The 16,231-nt window shown below is 39.6% G+C and overlaps 2 protein-coding genes across 7 annotated transcripts in view; both read right to left on the reverse strand.

Annotated features, from left to right (window-relative positions):
* The window catches only part of NEXN (nexilin F-actin binding protein), a 39,397-nt gene extending 32,328 nt beyond the window's left edge, over nucleotides 1–7,069 (reverse strand). Inside the window, exon 1 of one of the 6 annotated variants that reach the window (XM_015818210.1) lies at nucleotides 6,817–7,069. The gene's annotated coding sequence lies outside the window, so the exon portion shown is untranslated. Of the gene's footprint in view, nucleotides 1–5,140; nucleotides 5,159–5,754; nucleotides 5,958–6,816 lie in introns of those variants that run through there. The other 5 variants (XM_015818205.1, XM_015818209.1, XM_015818211.1 and 2 more) reach the window with 5 other exon arrangements.
* Nucleotides 7,070–9,569: 2,500 nt separating this feature from the next.
* Nucleotides 9,570–16,231, reverse strand: part of MIGA1 (mitoguardin 1) — a 34,980-nt gene continuing 28,318 nt past the window's right edge. The window contains exons 13-15 of the mRNA XM_029284537.1: nucleotides 12,602–12,655; nucleotides 10,747–10,863; nucleotides 9,570–10,608 (exon numbers count right to left, since the gene is read on the reverse strand). Of these exons, the coding sequence (XP_029140370.1) occupies nucleotides 10,420–10,608; nucleotides 10,747–10,863; nucleotides 12,602–12,655 (360 nt within the window). The 3' untranslated portion in view covers nucleotides 9,570–10,419. The remainder of the gene's footprint in view (nucleotides 10,609–10,746; nucleotides 10,864–12,601; nucleotides 12,656–16,231) is intronic.

Consider the following 16,231-nt stretch of genomic DNA (forward strand, 5'->3'; position numbering starts at 1 on the left):
GTTTCTCACAGGGAAGCCTCCTGCATAATTAGGCTGTGCTATTATTCTAGCAGTGGCTGCGGAGTTGAGTTAATGCAGTGGAACACATACACTGACAAACATACATGCAGACAGACATACCAGGTTATTTTGCTGTGCACTGTACAGTTTATTATAAAGAACTGAATTATACTTTTTGGTAGCTTGTAATGGTCCTGTATGCTTTAACATCTACCTACGGGAGAAAAGCAATGGTGAACAACGTATAACTACAAATCAGACAGATGCAGTTTGGTGAAACAGCAGGATATATAGTTAAAATTAAACACTGGATGTATAGGATACAGTGTGCATTCAACTACATATCAACGAAAGTGCATGCTCACAGAAAGGATCAACATGGAAGGAAATTGTACTAATGCTCTTCTTTCAATACAAGTGGAAACAGGAATTTTTTGGCAAACGTTAGCTGAACACCAGCAAATGCAGATATTACAGGTTTTATAAAACCTGAATTGCTGGTTTATAAAACGGTGGGAATATTTCTCTAATTAGGAACCCAGCCCATTTTCCTCTGATTTTTTTTCCTTCCACTTTGAAACCATTACACTTAAAGCAAATTGAAGGGCCATCAGCTGGCCTCTTTAACATGTTTTTTTTTAAATACTAATATATACTTTCTCTGTGTGTTTGTGTATTTGTATTTGTGTTTTAGAAACAACTTCTCAGACTTTCCCAAAACTCTTAAAAACCACAATTTGACTACTCCCTGCCCTGCTTTCTCCATTTCTCTGGCCATCAGAAAAAAATACCAGCACCTTCACTCATCTGATCTCTTCAACCAACAAAGACACTATGGTGACTGATGGCAGTTGGATTACTAGAATCACTCTTTATTTAACTAGACCTATCACTTTCTAAATCCAGTGTTATCTCTTTCTTTCCTCCTCTCTATAGTATTTTGTATAAGTGACAAAAGTTTTCTTTTTAGCTATCTACCCTGGTATAATAGAACAGTGTTTTGGAATCAATAAGAGGTCTAGTTGGAATGAAGCAGGTGAAACCTGAAAGCATTGAGCTGTATTTTGTTGTTTATGTTTCTTTGTTGTCTCTCAAAGGTCTTCCTAGACCAGGGGTAGGCAACCTTGGCTCTTTTATGACCCGTGGACTTCAATTCCCAGAATTCCTGAGCCAGCATGGCTACCCCTGTCCTAGACTCTTGATTACTGCTGGATGACAAGTAGAAGGCATGGCTAGGATCGCCTTTGCTCAGTTGCAACTGGTATGCTGCTAGAGACCCTCCCTGGAGCAGGTGGGACTCTCTATATTGATTCATATATCCTTATCACTACTTTCTTGAATTTCTACATTAGTTACCCTACCCTGAAGACCACTTGGGAACAGAATACTTAGGAAGACCGGACCTCTAATAGGACCAATTGCTTAGATTGACACACTGTACGTTTGAAAAACTGTCATCCCCAAACATTTAATATGGTAAACAAAACTTGTCACAAAATACTTATTTCACAAAAGGCAAACTGGTAAAAATAAAAAAGAAGTAAACTGCCCCAGTCCCAATTTATGAGAAGGAATCAAAAAACAGTTCTTCCAGCTACCCACAACCTTTACTTCTTAAGTATGTCTGAATCCAGGTGGAGTACACCATCGGGAAACAAAGCATCTAGAACAGTGATGGCGAACCTTTTAGAGACCGAGTGCCCAAACTTCAACCCAAAACCCACTTATGTATTGCCGGGTGCCGGGTGGGCATGGCCACCGGGTGGTGTGGCCCGCTGGGTGGGCGTGGCTACAGTGGTCATGGCAATGGGTGGGCGTGGCCAGCTCCATGTTGCTCTTGGGGAGGGACACCTGTGGGGGCCAGGCAGGATTCAGAGAGATCCAGGGGTCTCTGGCGGGTGGGGCGGTGGGCAGGTTGGTTCTGTGGGGTGAGGCGAGGCAGGGCGGGGGTGCCATGTCGCAGGGCAAGGCGAGGCAGGGGCCGGGGCGGCTGCTGCCTGACACCATTGGCCTTGTACACAGAGGCCAGCAAGCGCATGGGTGCTGGGATGCATCCGGCCACGTGGGATCTCGGCGAGTTAGCGGGCGGCTGGTTGAAGAGGACGGTTGCCATCTCCGGGGCATGGCGCGTGTGCCCACTGAGAGGGCTCCAAGTGCCACCTCTGGCACGCGTGCCATAGGTTCGCCACTACTGATCTAGAAACTAACTATGCTAGGCAGGCAACAGCCAGTTTTCCGTCGAAACTCTCTGAACATGAAATATACAAATACATAAAATCCAAAAATGTCTGCAAATCCCAAGATGAAGCCCTTCTGCATAAAACCAGGTAACATCTGTGGATACTGCATTGCCTACCCTAGTGCAGTAATAATCCTCAAGTAGAATTAGAAGCAGAAGTAACCCTTCTATCTCCAGAACTGGATGCCAATAGAAAGGAAATGCAATGCATCCAGATACACAAACAGAAAAGAACCAACAAATCTCCATAGGCACACTACCCATTAAGGGGGAACATCTCCCACCTTTGGGGTGGGAGATACATGATGTCTGGAGGGATATCACTCCATAGGATAGGTGATGTGACAGAAAAGTCATAGATCTGGGTCCAAACAGATGGGTCTATTGATTGAAAGGGCCCAAATCATATTGGCTCTGCCTGATCTTACCAAATGGACAGAAACCATGGGAGTCAGGCAATATCTTAGAACATTTCAGAGAAAGAATTCTACTTTAGTACTTCTGAAACCAGAAAAATGAACATTGAATTAAGCAAATTAAATTAATTCACCGAACTTGTGCCGATGTATTTTTATTTGAATTAGCACCTGGTGCCAGACTAAATAACATCAGACTAATTAACCTATATTTTAAAAAAATACATGGATTATTATTTATTATAGCTGGAGTGAATATATAACTATATATAAATATAATAATTAACAGGTTTAATAGAGTAGTGTACTTTCTCAGTGGATTATTTCAATACTTGTTACAATAATCTTGTAAGGCTGGATGCCATTTTTTTAATACTGAAATACTATAACTTTGAGAAAACTGCTCATTTCAGTTCAGAGAATAGAGTTGAGGCATTGATAGAGGCATAGATACTTTGGGGGCACTGCAGAGCACTTACAGATGTACAGAATTTCCAGTTTTGAATACAGTTAAAATATTGATATTTTAAGTATCGTCAAAATGAAACAAAACACAGCATTTTAGATACCCCCTCTTTGTCTTATTTACATGCCATAAAGTAATATAAAATATTGTACAGTCTTAATTTAATTCAGCATCAAAGCGTAGAAGCTCATGTTTACATCCCACCAAACATGTCACAAAAAATGTTTCACTAAACATCTTTAAAAAAAAAAACACATATCCTCGTGTCATTGCCTTTGTCTCATCCCCAGCCCAAAGCAGAGGCAGCTTAAATTCAGGCTCATCGGTTCTAGTTTGGGGGCTCTTCCTGATGGCTGTTAATGCACATTCCTCCAGTTCCTTAAGCTGGCACAAAACTCAGCCAGTATGAAGTATGCCTCCCCTCTAATCTGAGTAACAAGGGCAGTGAATGGGGCTGTCCTTAGAGTTTTGTTGCAGGGCAACTCAAGGACAGCAATTGGTGGATTCACTTGGCTGTATTTCTCTTCCCACAGCATCACCAGCCAGCCGGAAAACAACTAATCGTTTTCGTTAATGTATGTAGTGGGAGAAGTTTGAGACAGCTGAATGGGATGCCAGGTTTTAGCCACCTTTCAAATTGTCCAATAGACATGTTACTAATGGAGAGGTGCTCCACAGCTGTGACTTGTCACACTATTTCTTTACAGGCATTTAGCACGCTTCCGGAAAAAGAAGAAAAAGAACTAAACTCATGTTCGAGAATAGCTCAACAGAGAAAGTGATGGTCCCGAAGGGAACAAGACAAGGCAGGAAAGAATGTTTCTGATATAGTCATGGTCCCTTCTGCTTCAACTCCACTGAGTCATTGACCTGTCAGCCTGGCTATCTTTGGACATTGGTCTAATTCTTTTTCAGAAGATTGTTAGATGCATTTCAAAACAGACTGACTGACAAGTCACAGCTGCATAGCAACTCTGCACTGGCAACTTGTTATGTGGCTAAACACTCCGTCTCAGACACATGACCACACTAACTCAACTTTGCCCCACCACATATTAAGGACAATGATAGGTGGGGTTTTTTTTTTCATGCTGGTCAGTGATGCCAAGGGAGAAGAAATACAGCCAGGGGAATCAACCCATGTCTGTTCTTGACTTGTCCAGTATCAAACCAGTAAGGAGAATACCACTCATCAGCCTTATTACTGAAGCAAGTTAGAGCACAGATAAATGTTTCTGCCAACTCAAGATCTGAAGGAATGTGCATTAATACATGAACATGAGGAAGAGCTCTCTGTCAGCAAAAATCAAAGAACTATAATGTGCCTACATATTTTTGCACGTATGTTCTTTCACACATCCTGTTTCAAATATGAAATGTAGTAGCTAGCTAAGGGTTTTTGCCATCTTCTGACTTTAAAAACATATTTTCTATAAAAGAAAAATATTAAATTTCTTAGTTCTGTTTTTTTTTAAAAGTCCACTTACAATGCAAGAATAATAGCACCTTTGTGCTTCTCTCTCTCTCTCTCTCTCTCTCTCTCTCTCTCTCTCTCTCTTGTCCATCATACAATATAATTTATACTAAAAGTATACAGTTGATGCAAGCAACTTTAACTTTTGCAATTCGGATTATTGTCACAAGAATAAGTCTCTGTATACAATAATAAAAGCAGACTTAATGGCAAGAACAACAGTTTTGGCAGTTATTGTCTTCCCACTAAGTGCTGATACTATCACTGGTACTACCTTCTAACTCGCAATCGCTACACCTTTCAGGGAAAAGCTTCCTTTACTCCGACATTTAAGAAGGAAACATCTTCAGAGATGATTTGCCAGGAACGCGGTGAGAAAATGTTTTAATTCAACTGAAACGTAGTACTGTATACAATGCGGGACCTGACCGCCGAAGGATCTCTCTGCAGGAAATTTTAGATCCCAGGAGCTTTGCCACATGTTTCAGATTCAGAATAAGAAAAACCCTGCTTAAAAGAAAATGAGCGACATCTGGCTTTATTACCCCACTCAAGATGTCTTGAAAGAAACATTTCCTTCGCGGACTTGTGATTCCATTGCACAATAGGCTTGGCTCTGATCCGATCCCCTGAGATTTTGAAACGCGTTGGGGCGTCTGGGAGTTTCGTCCAAGCAAAACTGCCGGGAGAGACCGAGCCTGTTGCTCTTTCTTTTTGACGGCAGCCCAGACGGGGCGAGCGGCCGCTTTTCTGCGGAGAGGCGAAGCGGCCGAACCAAGGCGCCAGAGGGGGAAAAGGCCGTTCTCACCCACGCGCCCGCACCGAAAACCCGCAAGAACCGTCCGTATGTGCGTGCGTGAGAGGACCCTGGTCTCCCGCGTCTAATCTACCCCGCGAACGCCTCAGTGAGGCAGAAATGCAACGCAGGGAGTCCCGCCAGAGGACATGCCGAAGGCAGAAAGCCGAAGCGCCAGCCCGCCCCCCCCGCCCCAAGATCCTTTCCCTCAAGACCCAGCCGCAGCCCGCTTGCCCCGCCGCGCGCGATTTCCCCTCTGCCTTGTCATCTCCAGGCGCGTCAGAGACGAGCGCAGGCCGTCCTTTGTGTCCCAATCGCCCCCCCCCCACCCTTCCCCGCCAACAAAAACATTATTGGTGATACCTGGGAGCGGCGCGCGGTGCGTTTTGGTTTAATCCCGAGCGGCTGGTGGGCGTGAGAAGAGCCCGGCGAGCGTCTCTCCCGCTCCTACCCTGGGTGCTGCGCGCCCCTTGGCTGGCTGCGGCTCCAGCCTCGGGCTCTGCAAGTTTCCATAAAAGTCCCGGTGCGCAGCCCGTTCCCGCATTCCAAGCGCGCCCAGGCCGAGCTGCAGCTGTCCCGACACACACGGCGGCCGCCCCCTCCTTTCTTTCCCCCACTCAGCGCCCTTGCCGCGCCTCCGGAGGCCCCTCAGCGGCCCAGCCGGGTTATTTTGGGCTGAAAACGCCGTTAGGCTATAAATATCCGGCGACTGCAAAATTTCCCAACCCCCCTGGATTCAGAAAGAATCTCCCCACGCACCGGGCAAGTTAAAAAGTGAGATGAGAGGGAGGGGTTCGAGGTATAATTGGTGTTCGACATCAATCACTCAGTGTCAGCAGTCGCCTAAAAGCGGGGGGGGGCTCCTGAGCATATCCAGAGTGCATTTCCCACGGCACTGATGTTTTCTTTTTTTTTTTTTGGTCGAATAACGACAGAATAATCGGACAAAATACAAGAGCTGTCCAAGAAGCCACAGAAAATCAAGCTGTGTTTCAAGACCGCCTCCTCCCCACAAACCGCTTCGTTTTTAAATTCGCCACCAAATGGAACAGGAGAAATTTGGTTTTTAAACCATATTTTGTTCCCGCGTTGGGACAGAGTTATGATTAAGTTATTAATATGAAGTTAAGTATGTCCTCAGCCTCAACCTTGGAATGTCAGGCCACTAAATAGCCATTTCCCAACGTCTCTTCCAATTGTTTGCAGTACAGTTTCCATTAATCCTAATAAATGAAGAACAAGAGGTTGGAGAGAGAGCATATAGATTTCTAAAATATCTGACACCAATTAAGTAACTCATATAGGCCCCTCTTACACAAATACACAGTAAGAATCACAAAGTCACCCCAGCTATTTTTCTTACTACAATTTTGTTGAAACAGATGCAGCTAGATCTAAACACTTTGGGGGAAAAGAATTACTTACTGTTAGTTTTAAGACTGTATGTATTTTCCTTCCACGTATACAAATATTCCAGATGGAGGGGATAACAGTCCTCTAGGACAGTGATAAATCTCTGGCAAGCTTCACTTTTGTGAAGTGAAACTGTTAGGAGGCTGAATGCTGGTGGCCTTTTTTATAGCCCTAACTTGCACAGAGCAAGCGACTAATAATAGAAACTTACCAGATAATTATGATAGCATGAAGTCCAGCCAGCATCAGATTGATGAAACCATCCCATTGTATGTAGTAGTCAAATTAGCTTATTGTCAAATCAGCAGTTGCAATGATCTTGTAAAATAAATACATGAGTATCTCAAGAGTATAATTAACTTCTGAATCAGTTTGTAGAGTGTAGGGTAGGAAGAATTTTTATTACTTTTACTTGTGTCTGACTAGAGCAGTGGTTCTCAACCTTTTTAATGCCGCGACCCCAACCGGTAGTAAGTCGAGGACTAAACCGGTCGTAAGTCGAGGACTAAACTGGTCGTAAGTCGAGGACTAAACTGGTCGTAAGTCGAGAACTACCCAACCGGTCGTAAGTCGAGGACTTTCCCTGCCCGGGAGCGCCGCGCATGCGTGGTTCTGCCCCCTGCGCCAGCCGTGGCGTAGCTGGCAAGCGGCAGAGACGGAGCAGGCCGACCACCAGCTGGCCCAGCCCAAGGGAGGTAAGGCACCCGCCAGAAAAGGGGGAAAAAATGGCGGACAAAAAAAATGGCGGACAGCCTTGCTTGGCGACCCCCTTGAAATGGTCAATCGACCCCAAATGGGGTCCCGACCCACAGGTTGAGAACCACTGGACTAGAGAATAAGTTGAGATTAGTCTGTTCCCCACCTGGTTTCCACTTTGTTCCTCATATAAAATGAACAATAGGCCAATAGCATAAAGTTTATTTACTAATAGCAATGTTTATTCATTCAAGGATTTACATAACCTGTTTTCCTGAGCTCTGATAGCAAACCAACACATTATACTTCTAATGCTGATATTTTGTTTTGGCATAATTAACCTTGTAGTTAATCCTTGACACACACAGTCAAATACACTCCATTTCCTCTTCCAGCTTTATCCCCACAACAGCCCTGTGAGGTAAGTTAGGCTAAGAAATAGTGATGAATCCCAAGACAGTCAGTGAACTTCCAAATGTAAATGAGAATTTGACTCTGGGTCTACCTAATCTAATCTAACATCATGCCACTGTGTTTAGCCCTAAACGCATGGAAGTCCTCATTTAGCAAATGTCTTGTTTAGCCCCCATTTGCAGTAAATGACAATGATGGGAACAGTCAGTCTACAACCAATCCTCTCACATTGATGACCTTCGTGGGTCTGTAAAGTGAAGGAAAGATGATGTCAGATTGTAAGCACAGTTGTGGTTTCACTTAGTGACCAAATTACAAGTCCTGATTGTGGTTGCTAAAGGAGGACTACCTGTAAGAAAAATAATAACCCCCCTTGATTCAGTGAAAGTTATTAACTTGCACTTACATCTATTACTCCCTTATTACTGAAGCACTATGACCAGAGAAAGAATGGTGTGTCCCTCTTTGTGATGATCTGACCATGAAATCATGGTACACAAAATGCGTATATAAACAATGCCATAAATATATGCTATCGTTCAACGATAGCTTCAGCTTCCCTTTCCTGCTTCATGGAATATGACCCATTTTCCTCTTCAGTGGCCTTAACTTCCACAGATCCCTCTCTTTGGTTTGCTTTTAAGCCAGGATCTCTTTTTTAATCTTGTTTTTTCCTGCCGTTGCCTCCATTAGCTGCCCATTCAAATTTTCACTTACTTAATGTCTTTTCAAGATACTGCTAATCAAACATTAGAATCCTGTCGTTTATCTATTTATTTGCTCAATTTATGTGTCATTTTTATGTGACTCTGGGCAGCTTACAATAAATGCATATTTTACATTTTTGCAAAAGGAATGGTCTTCTAATTGCTGCAACTGGAAAAAGAGATTGATATTATTTTGATTTGCTTTTGTGTAGATGGAAAAAGAATATTGAAAATATTAATATGTATTACATAATATAAAGATTCAAATGACATTTTTCTGTATCATATACTCACAATATTTGGACGGCTACAATATCTTAGGACTTTTATGTGCTGACTGGGTAGCATTAAATGTTTCTTCATGCAAGGGAATATCACTATCCATGTTTATGTAATAAAAATGTATAAAACAATAAATATGCAGAACATGAATAATACATAGATACACTCTATGATAGGGTGTCTCAATGTTTGATACTGTTTCAAATCAAATGTTTAATTTTGTGACAGAGAATGGCTTTTGGACATGGGCAGAGACTGGAATTGCAAGGCAGAACTGGGCAAGGGATTTCTTGAAAATCCAATCCAACAAACTACTACAATATAAAGGCTAAATACTTTCACTATGCATGGGGAAACAGACAATTTTCCTGGCTGAATGCTAGGATTAGTGCTGTTTCAGAGAGCTATCACAGCATCCGTTTAGGCTCACTTATCCTTCTAAATAAAAATGTGTGCTATGATTGAGGATCGGTGTATTGTGTGAATCTGGCCATTGTGCTTATAAACCATGTCTTATATAGCTTTGTATACTCAATTGTGGATAATACAATAAACCATGATCAAACAAAACACATCTACGCATGGTATTAAAGGTATTAATTTGGCATCCCTGTTGTTTTAAAAAGAGACAAACACATACTTAAAATTGTAATGGAACATGTATTTACCCTTGCACCATTTTATTCTTTTTAATATACATTTCCCCCCTTAAAATATACTTTTAAATAATAGATTCAATTAGACAAGATCTTATTTATAGTATGTATAAAATTTTAAAAGCTCTGCAGAGAGTTATCTATATATTTAGCAATCTATAAATTTACTAAATAAATAAATATGGTAGAGATTATTAACTACTCAAAACAACTACTAAGGGTTCACCAGACTCTGATTTTATGCAGTACAACCAACGTAAAACATCATGAGAAATAATTTACATAAATATTTGATATTAACTCTTAAATTTTACAATAGTGCTCATAGAATATTGTCCGAAGGCCAAATGCATTGTTACAGTTGCTACACTATACGGTAAATTATAGCTTATACATACATAAACTATATCATCTGTCACTGTATGTTTTTTTTATTGCACATTTGTTAAGACAAAAAAGGTGCAAGTCTTGGCAAACATATCACCAGGTGGAGCTTTTGAGAGTTTTGTACATTGTAAACCTGGGAGGAACTTATTTACTATAAAATGTATTTTTGTATCACTTTCATCACAGAGATCTGAACATTGTATTTATCCCCACAAATAATATTTATGTAACTGTTTAAAAATATATGTTAAGTATAAATCCAAGGACAATTGAAATATTTTAAATGCTATGTACAGCAATAATTTAAGCATGATATATATATATATATATATATATATATTTAAATCTCCCTGAGGCCACATTTGACAATATTGTAGATTTTGGGGTACTTGCTCAAAAAAAAAAACAATATTAAATTCTCTTGCGGGAGAAAAAGGCAAAAATATGCTCACATGAAGAACAAAAACAGAAATTTATTGTACTTTTGCCTCTGAAAGGTCACTGGCTGTTGGGTGTTGACATCCGCTTACTCCAAAGTAGACCAATAAAAGATTAGTGTGCTGGATTAGCAATTGCAGAAGGTCTTCAGCTAAATTATCCACTGATGAGTATCGCACTTTTTCAAAGTCAAAAATATCTTTCAGGAAATAAAGAATCTGATTCTAACAAAAATAAATGCAAAAAATAAAAATGTTTTAATTAACAGCTGTAGTCTATAGGATGTCTCACAAAAACATTTACTAGTTCATTTGTATTTTCATTGGTATTCAGTAAACTCTTGATAAAATAAAGCCACATACCTTGAAGTAGCTGCATAATTCGTTCAGCGAATTTCTAGGACCTAAAAATCCCCACGCCAGAACAGGGCTAATATGTTCACAAACAGCATAGAAATGTGCAAAGAAGCCATCAGGAACCTAAGATGTACAGAAAAGGCTAATCATACCCGGAATCTTGAGTATAAACAATTGTGACATCTTTAAACCTGCAATCTTCATAATAAACTTATAAAAGTTACAATCTTTTATAAACTTAGTATCAACTCCTGGTGGCCAAATAACATGCCCATGAAGGTCACATGAAGCTGTTATCTATGTAAATGCTCATTAGGTTGCTCAAACTTACAGCTCAATCTTATCAAATGGATTAAGCTGAATAGGATTTAGTTCTGAAAAGTTATATGTAAGGGTTAAGAGTAATTTATCAAAAAAATGAAGTAGTGTGCAGCTTTAGTATGGGAAACCATACAACTTTGCTTTACTGTAGTTGACTAGAAGGATGCCATTATTCATGAATATCTACTGAATCAGAGAATAGGGTGGTGTGGTAATTGAGGATTTGAGATAAGTCGTCAAATTGCAAACTGCAGGTGAAAGTTGTTCTTCCACATGCAAAGTTCATGGCATTCAGCCCTGTATTTTTATTGAATGATCATTCAATGCCCTTGAGAACAAACATGTGTTCTAAGTTGTTTCTGTTGAAGTTTTCATTCTACTTTTTTACACCCCCACACCCCTATACTCTATATCAGTGGTGGCGAACCTATGGCACAGGTGCCAGAGGCGGCACTCAGAGCCCTTTCTGTGGGCACACGTGCCATCGCCCCAGTCCTAGGCCTTCAGCTGGGTTTTATAAAACCTTTTCACTTTAGGTCTCCGCCGCTGTGTGCAAAAAAAAAAAAAAAAAAAAGGTTCAATCAATCAATTTCAACTTCTTGTGGGAAAAAAAAATCTTGCAAAGTTGGAATTGATTGATTGAACTTTTTAGTCCCACCCAGTCTGCCGTTACCACCGCAGCCACGCCCACCCAATGGGCCACGCCCAGCCAATGGACCACACCCACCCGGCACCCGACAATGCATAAGTGGGTTTGGGGTTGCAGTTTGGGCACTCGGTCTCTAAAAGGTTCGCCATCACTGCTCTATATGGACATATACACATCAGGATGTGAATTAACACAGCACATTAAACACATTCTAACTTTTAAGAGATTGCTGTTCTTGTTTTGAGATGTATGGATTAAAATGTACTTTATGGTTCTTTATGATTATATATTAAAATTTCAAAATGTATTGCTATTCTCAGAACAGCGTTTACTTTATACCATTGTGAACAATATAAAGCAGGGGTGGGTAATTCATTTTCCCAAGGGGCCACATCCATATAATTTGGACTGATGTGGAGGGCCACCACTACTACCACCCTCACCCCAAACTTCACTGCCTCCCCCGCTGCCCTGCCCACTGCCGCCCCTCCGCCCCACTGCTGCAGACTATACAGGAACAGCCGAAAGGCCAGATGTGGCCCACAGGCTGTAAAATGCCCAGATCTGATATAAAGCAACTACTCCTAAACAATTCCCTCAATTTTCAGCCAGTTTTTTAACAGAATCATAAACTTGTTACCTCACTCATGAGATTACTATTTTTGCCTATCATTTAACTGTCATTTCAGATATGATAAATTGTATTAAAATGGTTCAAGAATACGCACTATTATCTTTTTATTCACAGTTCTAATAATTTACCATCATCTATAGATATACACAAATAATGCTAAACAATCTACAGACTGTCTTAAATTGGCAACTGACATTGCAAAACAAATGTATAGCACTGCACAGATGTCTTCTAATGTAAAATGTCAGGCTACTTACTTTCATTTGTTGCTTTTTTTGCTTCAGGACTGACCAACAACTTGAAGCCACAGCCTAAGTAAGATATTGTTTTTGTTTTATTTACTTGCAAGCATGAAACACTTTATATTTAGAAGTAACAGCTAAAATATAAAATAATTTGACCTAAATTTAAAATTTATTGACCTTGCAATAATATAAATTTAAATAATTTTACAAAGTGTTATTTAAGAAAAAACAAGATTAAATAAAAGCAAGAAGAAAACTAAAAGTATTCAAATCAACTTTGGAAAAAAGTACATCTCTCTAACGAAGTATTTTACAATAAAGAACAAAACAAAATAGAACAAACAGAAATAAGAACCCAAGCAGTGGTCTCAGGCTTATATTACTGTATTTGCAATGCTTCAAATAATTTCTGTTTGGGGATTGTAGGAAAATGAAACTCTGATATATTCAAAAGAGCTCCCATACAGGTAGGTTTTTGCAAAGAAATATTATTTTCCTGTGCCATCAGGAGAAATTAAACAATATACTATCAATGCAATAGTACACTATGCAATAGTTCTTTATTATCTCTCTGGTACCACAATAATTTTTCTTGTGGAAATATCCATTGCTTGCTACCTCCTAGTGTAGTATTTTGCAGCATCTAGATCTAAGCATTTTAATAAAAAACAGGAGCCTGGTTAAAAGAAGTATGGTTGAACCGGCAAAGTGCAATTATTCTAATGCCAGTTTTCCAATACCACAGAAAGTTTCAGTGTGCCAAATAGGAATAATGGTTTCTAAACTATGTACTGTAAAGAACAGGCCCAAATACATCTGCCTTACTATTTATAAAAGATTAGGAATGTTGTTCTTTAATTTCTTTTAATTTAATTAAAATGTTACACAGTTTGTACATAATTTGCTTCTGGTTAAACTCATTCTTTTAATCAGCATTAACATCAATACTGGTAGAATTAATAATGCTCATTACTAGAACAGTCTTAACTCTTCCAATTGCAGATACCCAATCGTGCTATGATATTTCTTATTTAGAAAAACATTCTTTTGGAAATACCTTTTGAAACATATGAATTTTAAGACTTTTTAAAGAACATTTTATTAATCTCAGTGTTTAAAGGAAGCTACATATTTATGTGAAACTATCAACAAGAACTCTCTGCAGTGATAGAAAAATAAAACCAAATTCTTTTGTTTTGACTGCATTGTAAAAAAAAAAAACCTATTCTAAGAAAAAGCATAGTTTAAATAGTTCTTGATACAGCTAAGTGGTTTTGTCCTAATAAGGACTGGAATCATACAATATACAGATGGCAAATCTAGACGTTTACTTCCCGTAGGATGTAGCAGAATTTTAATGGAATGTACTACAACATTCTAAGTACTAGGAAGTAAAATGTGACTGGCAAAGGACAGTGCAGACATAAACAAAATGTATAATAAAAGAAAGTAAAACTATTCAAAACAGAATGAAAGCCTGCACACTAGAAGATGTATGACTTCCTCTCAGAGAATTACAAATAGCCATTGTCTCCCTTTTTTTACTAGATCTTAGCCAGTCTGGTCAGATGAAATAGGCAAGGAAGAAAATATATGGCATATTTATTGTTCCTCTTCCTGGAACTGGGGTGATAATATCATAAAGCTCTCAACTCTGTCTACTACAGTGAAATTAGATTGGATACAAATAGCACAGAAAGAACCGAGGAGTAGAAGTCGAAGTGAGAAGAAAGAAAAGGTGCATATATATATTTCTGAAAAAGAAGAAAGGAAACAACAGGAATGAGTAAACTGGATTCTTTACCGATCCAGCACACTGGATGCTGGATTGATACAGAAAGGAATGAATGGATAACAATGGAAGGCCAGACCTGCTTCCAAGACAGATGAAGAGCTGAGAGGCAAAGAAATATACTCTAGATTAAAAAATGGAAACAAAATTCAGAGGTAGAGAAGTTAAGATTCTAACTCAATCTAACATATGGCATATTTTTTTGAAATTAATCTCACTTTGTTAGTACATTACAGCCCTTGGACCTCTGCTATTAGAGCTCAGGTATATGTATGAAGATGCTGCAAAGGATTTCAAAACAGAATTTAGAATTGGATCCAGAAATGGCCAAAAGCCAATGATGATTCACTGTGACTGGAACATCCAGTTCCAGTCACAGTTCTTGATGCCAGGGCTCGTACATCTGCAGTTTGTGGACCATCTCCAAAGGCAGCCCCTTGTACAATGCATTGCAAAAAAAATGAAATGAGAGATTATTAAAAGATGGATCACTGAAGCCAAGCAATCTCTATCCATGTAGATTTGTTGCTGGGATGCCAACAAATATACTAAGAGGCCGAAAGTTGTACCCCTACTCAAAAAAAAAACCAAATAAAAACACTACAAAATGCCTTCAATCTATGAATGTCCATATGTCAATACAGGTAGTCCTTGACTTACAACCGTTCATTTAGCAACCATCACAACAGCCTTGAAAAAAGTGATTTATGACCATTTTTCACACTTAACGACCACTGCAGCATCTCCATGGCCACATGATCAAAATTGAAATGATTGGCAACTGTCTCACATTTATGACAGTTGCCGCGTGATCACCTTTTGCGACCTTCTGACAAGCAAAGTCAATGGGAAAATCAGATTCACTTAACAACCATGTTACTAACTTAACAACTGCAGTGATTCACTTAACAATGTGGCAAGAAGGATCGTAAAATGGGGCTAAAACGCACTTAACAAATGTCTTACTTAGCAACATAAATTTTGGGCTCAGTTGTGGTCGTAAATCGAACACTACCTGTAATACTAATCTATAAATATCCCAGGAGTTTCAACTAATTGCTTTTGTGAAAATAATAAATAGCATAGAGGATAAGAAAGAATCATGAAGGACTACAACATATTCAAGCTCTTTGCCAAGAAAAGAAATGCCAACTAACGGACAATAATTATTACAGTATGATCATCTACATCTGATGATGGCTCTGCTAAAAAAATGGCACTACTATGTTCCTTAATAGGATTGCAATATTCTGTTTCTTTAAAGAAGAATCTATGATCTCACAGACTCACTAATCATAATTTGCCTAGCTGTAATAAGCCAGGGAAGGCAAAGGGCAGAACAACAAAATGCCAGACAAATTGTCCATATTCTTGGTCCCTTAAAACATGCAACAATCTGGACATTCCAAATTGTAATGTACAGTATGTATTGTAGAATCTAAGCTATACTGCCTGTAAACAATAATGCTCCCAAATATGCTACAAAATATTCTAGCAGCTCTTCTGTTTGAGCTAAAACCCAAAAGAATAACAATGTTCAGAGAACTGAAGATGGCTGAAGAATAAAAAATATTTTTCATTTTATCACTCCCACTGAATAGATTCAATAGTGAGCTTAACGAAATCTAAAAAGAATTTTCTTTCAATATATTCTAGTTTTTGTCTCTGGCCAGTGGCAGAGTGATCTGACAGTAGGGGAGATAGTGGTTGAGCCCTTGTCATGGTCAGATCATTCTCTCCTAAGGCTGGGCTTCCGGACCGCCCCCCCTCGCCGCAGGGAGACGGAACCGCCCAGATGGTTCCGTCCCAGGCGACTGATGGACCCCGAGAGGTTCCTGACGGAGCTTGGG

Source organism: Protobothrops mucrosquamatus, unplaced genomic scaffold (genome assembly GCF_001527695.2).
Source record: "Protobothrops mucrosquamatus isolate PMUCROS unplaced genomic scaffold, P.Mucros_1.0 scaffold702, whole genome shotgun sequence".
In the NCBI taxonomy this organism is placed as follows: Eukaryota; Metazoa; Chordata; class Lepidosauria; order Squamata; family Viperidae; genus Protobothrops; species Protobothrops mucrosquamatus.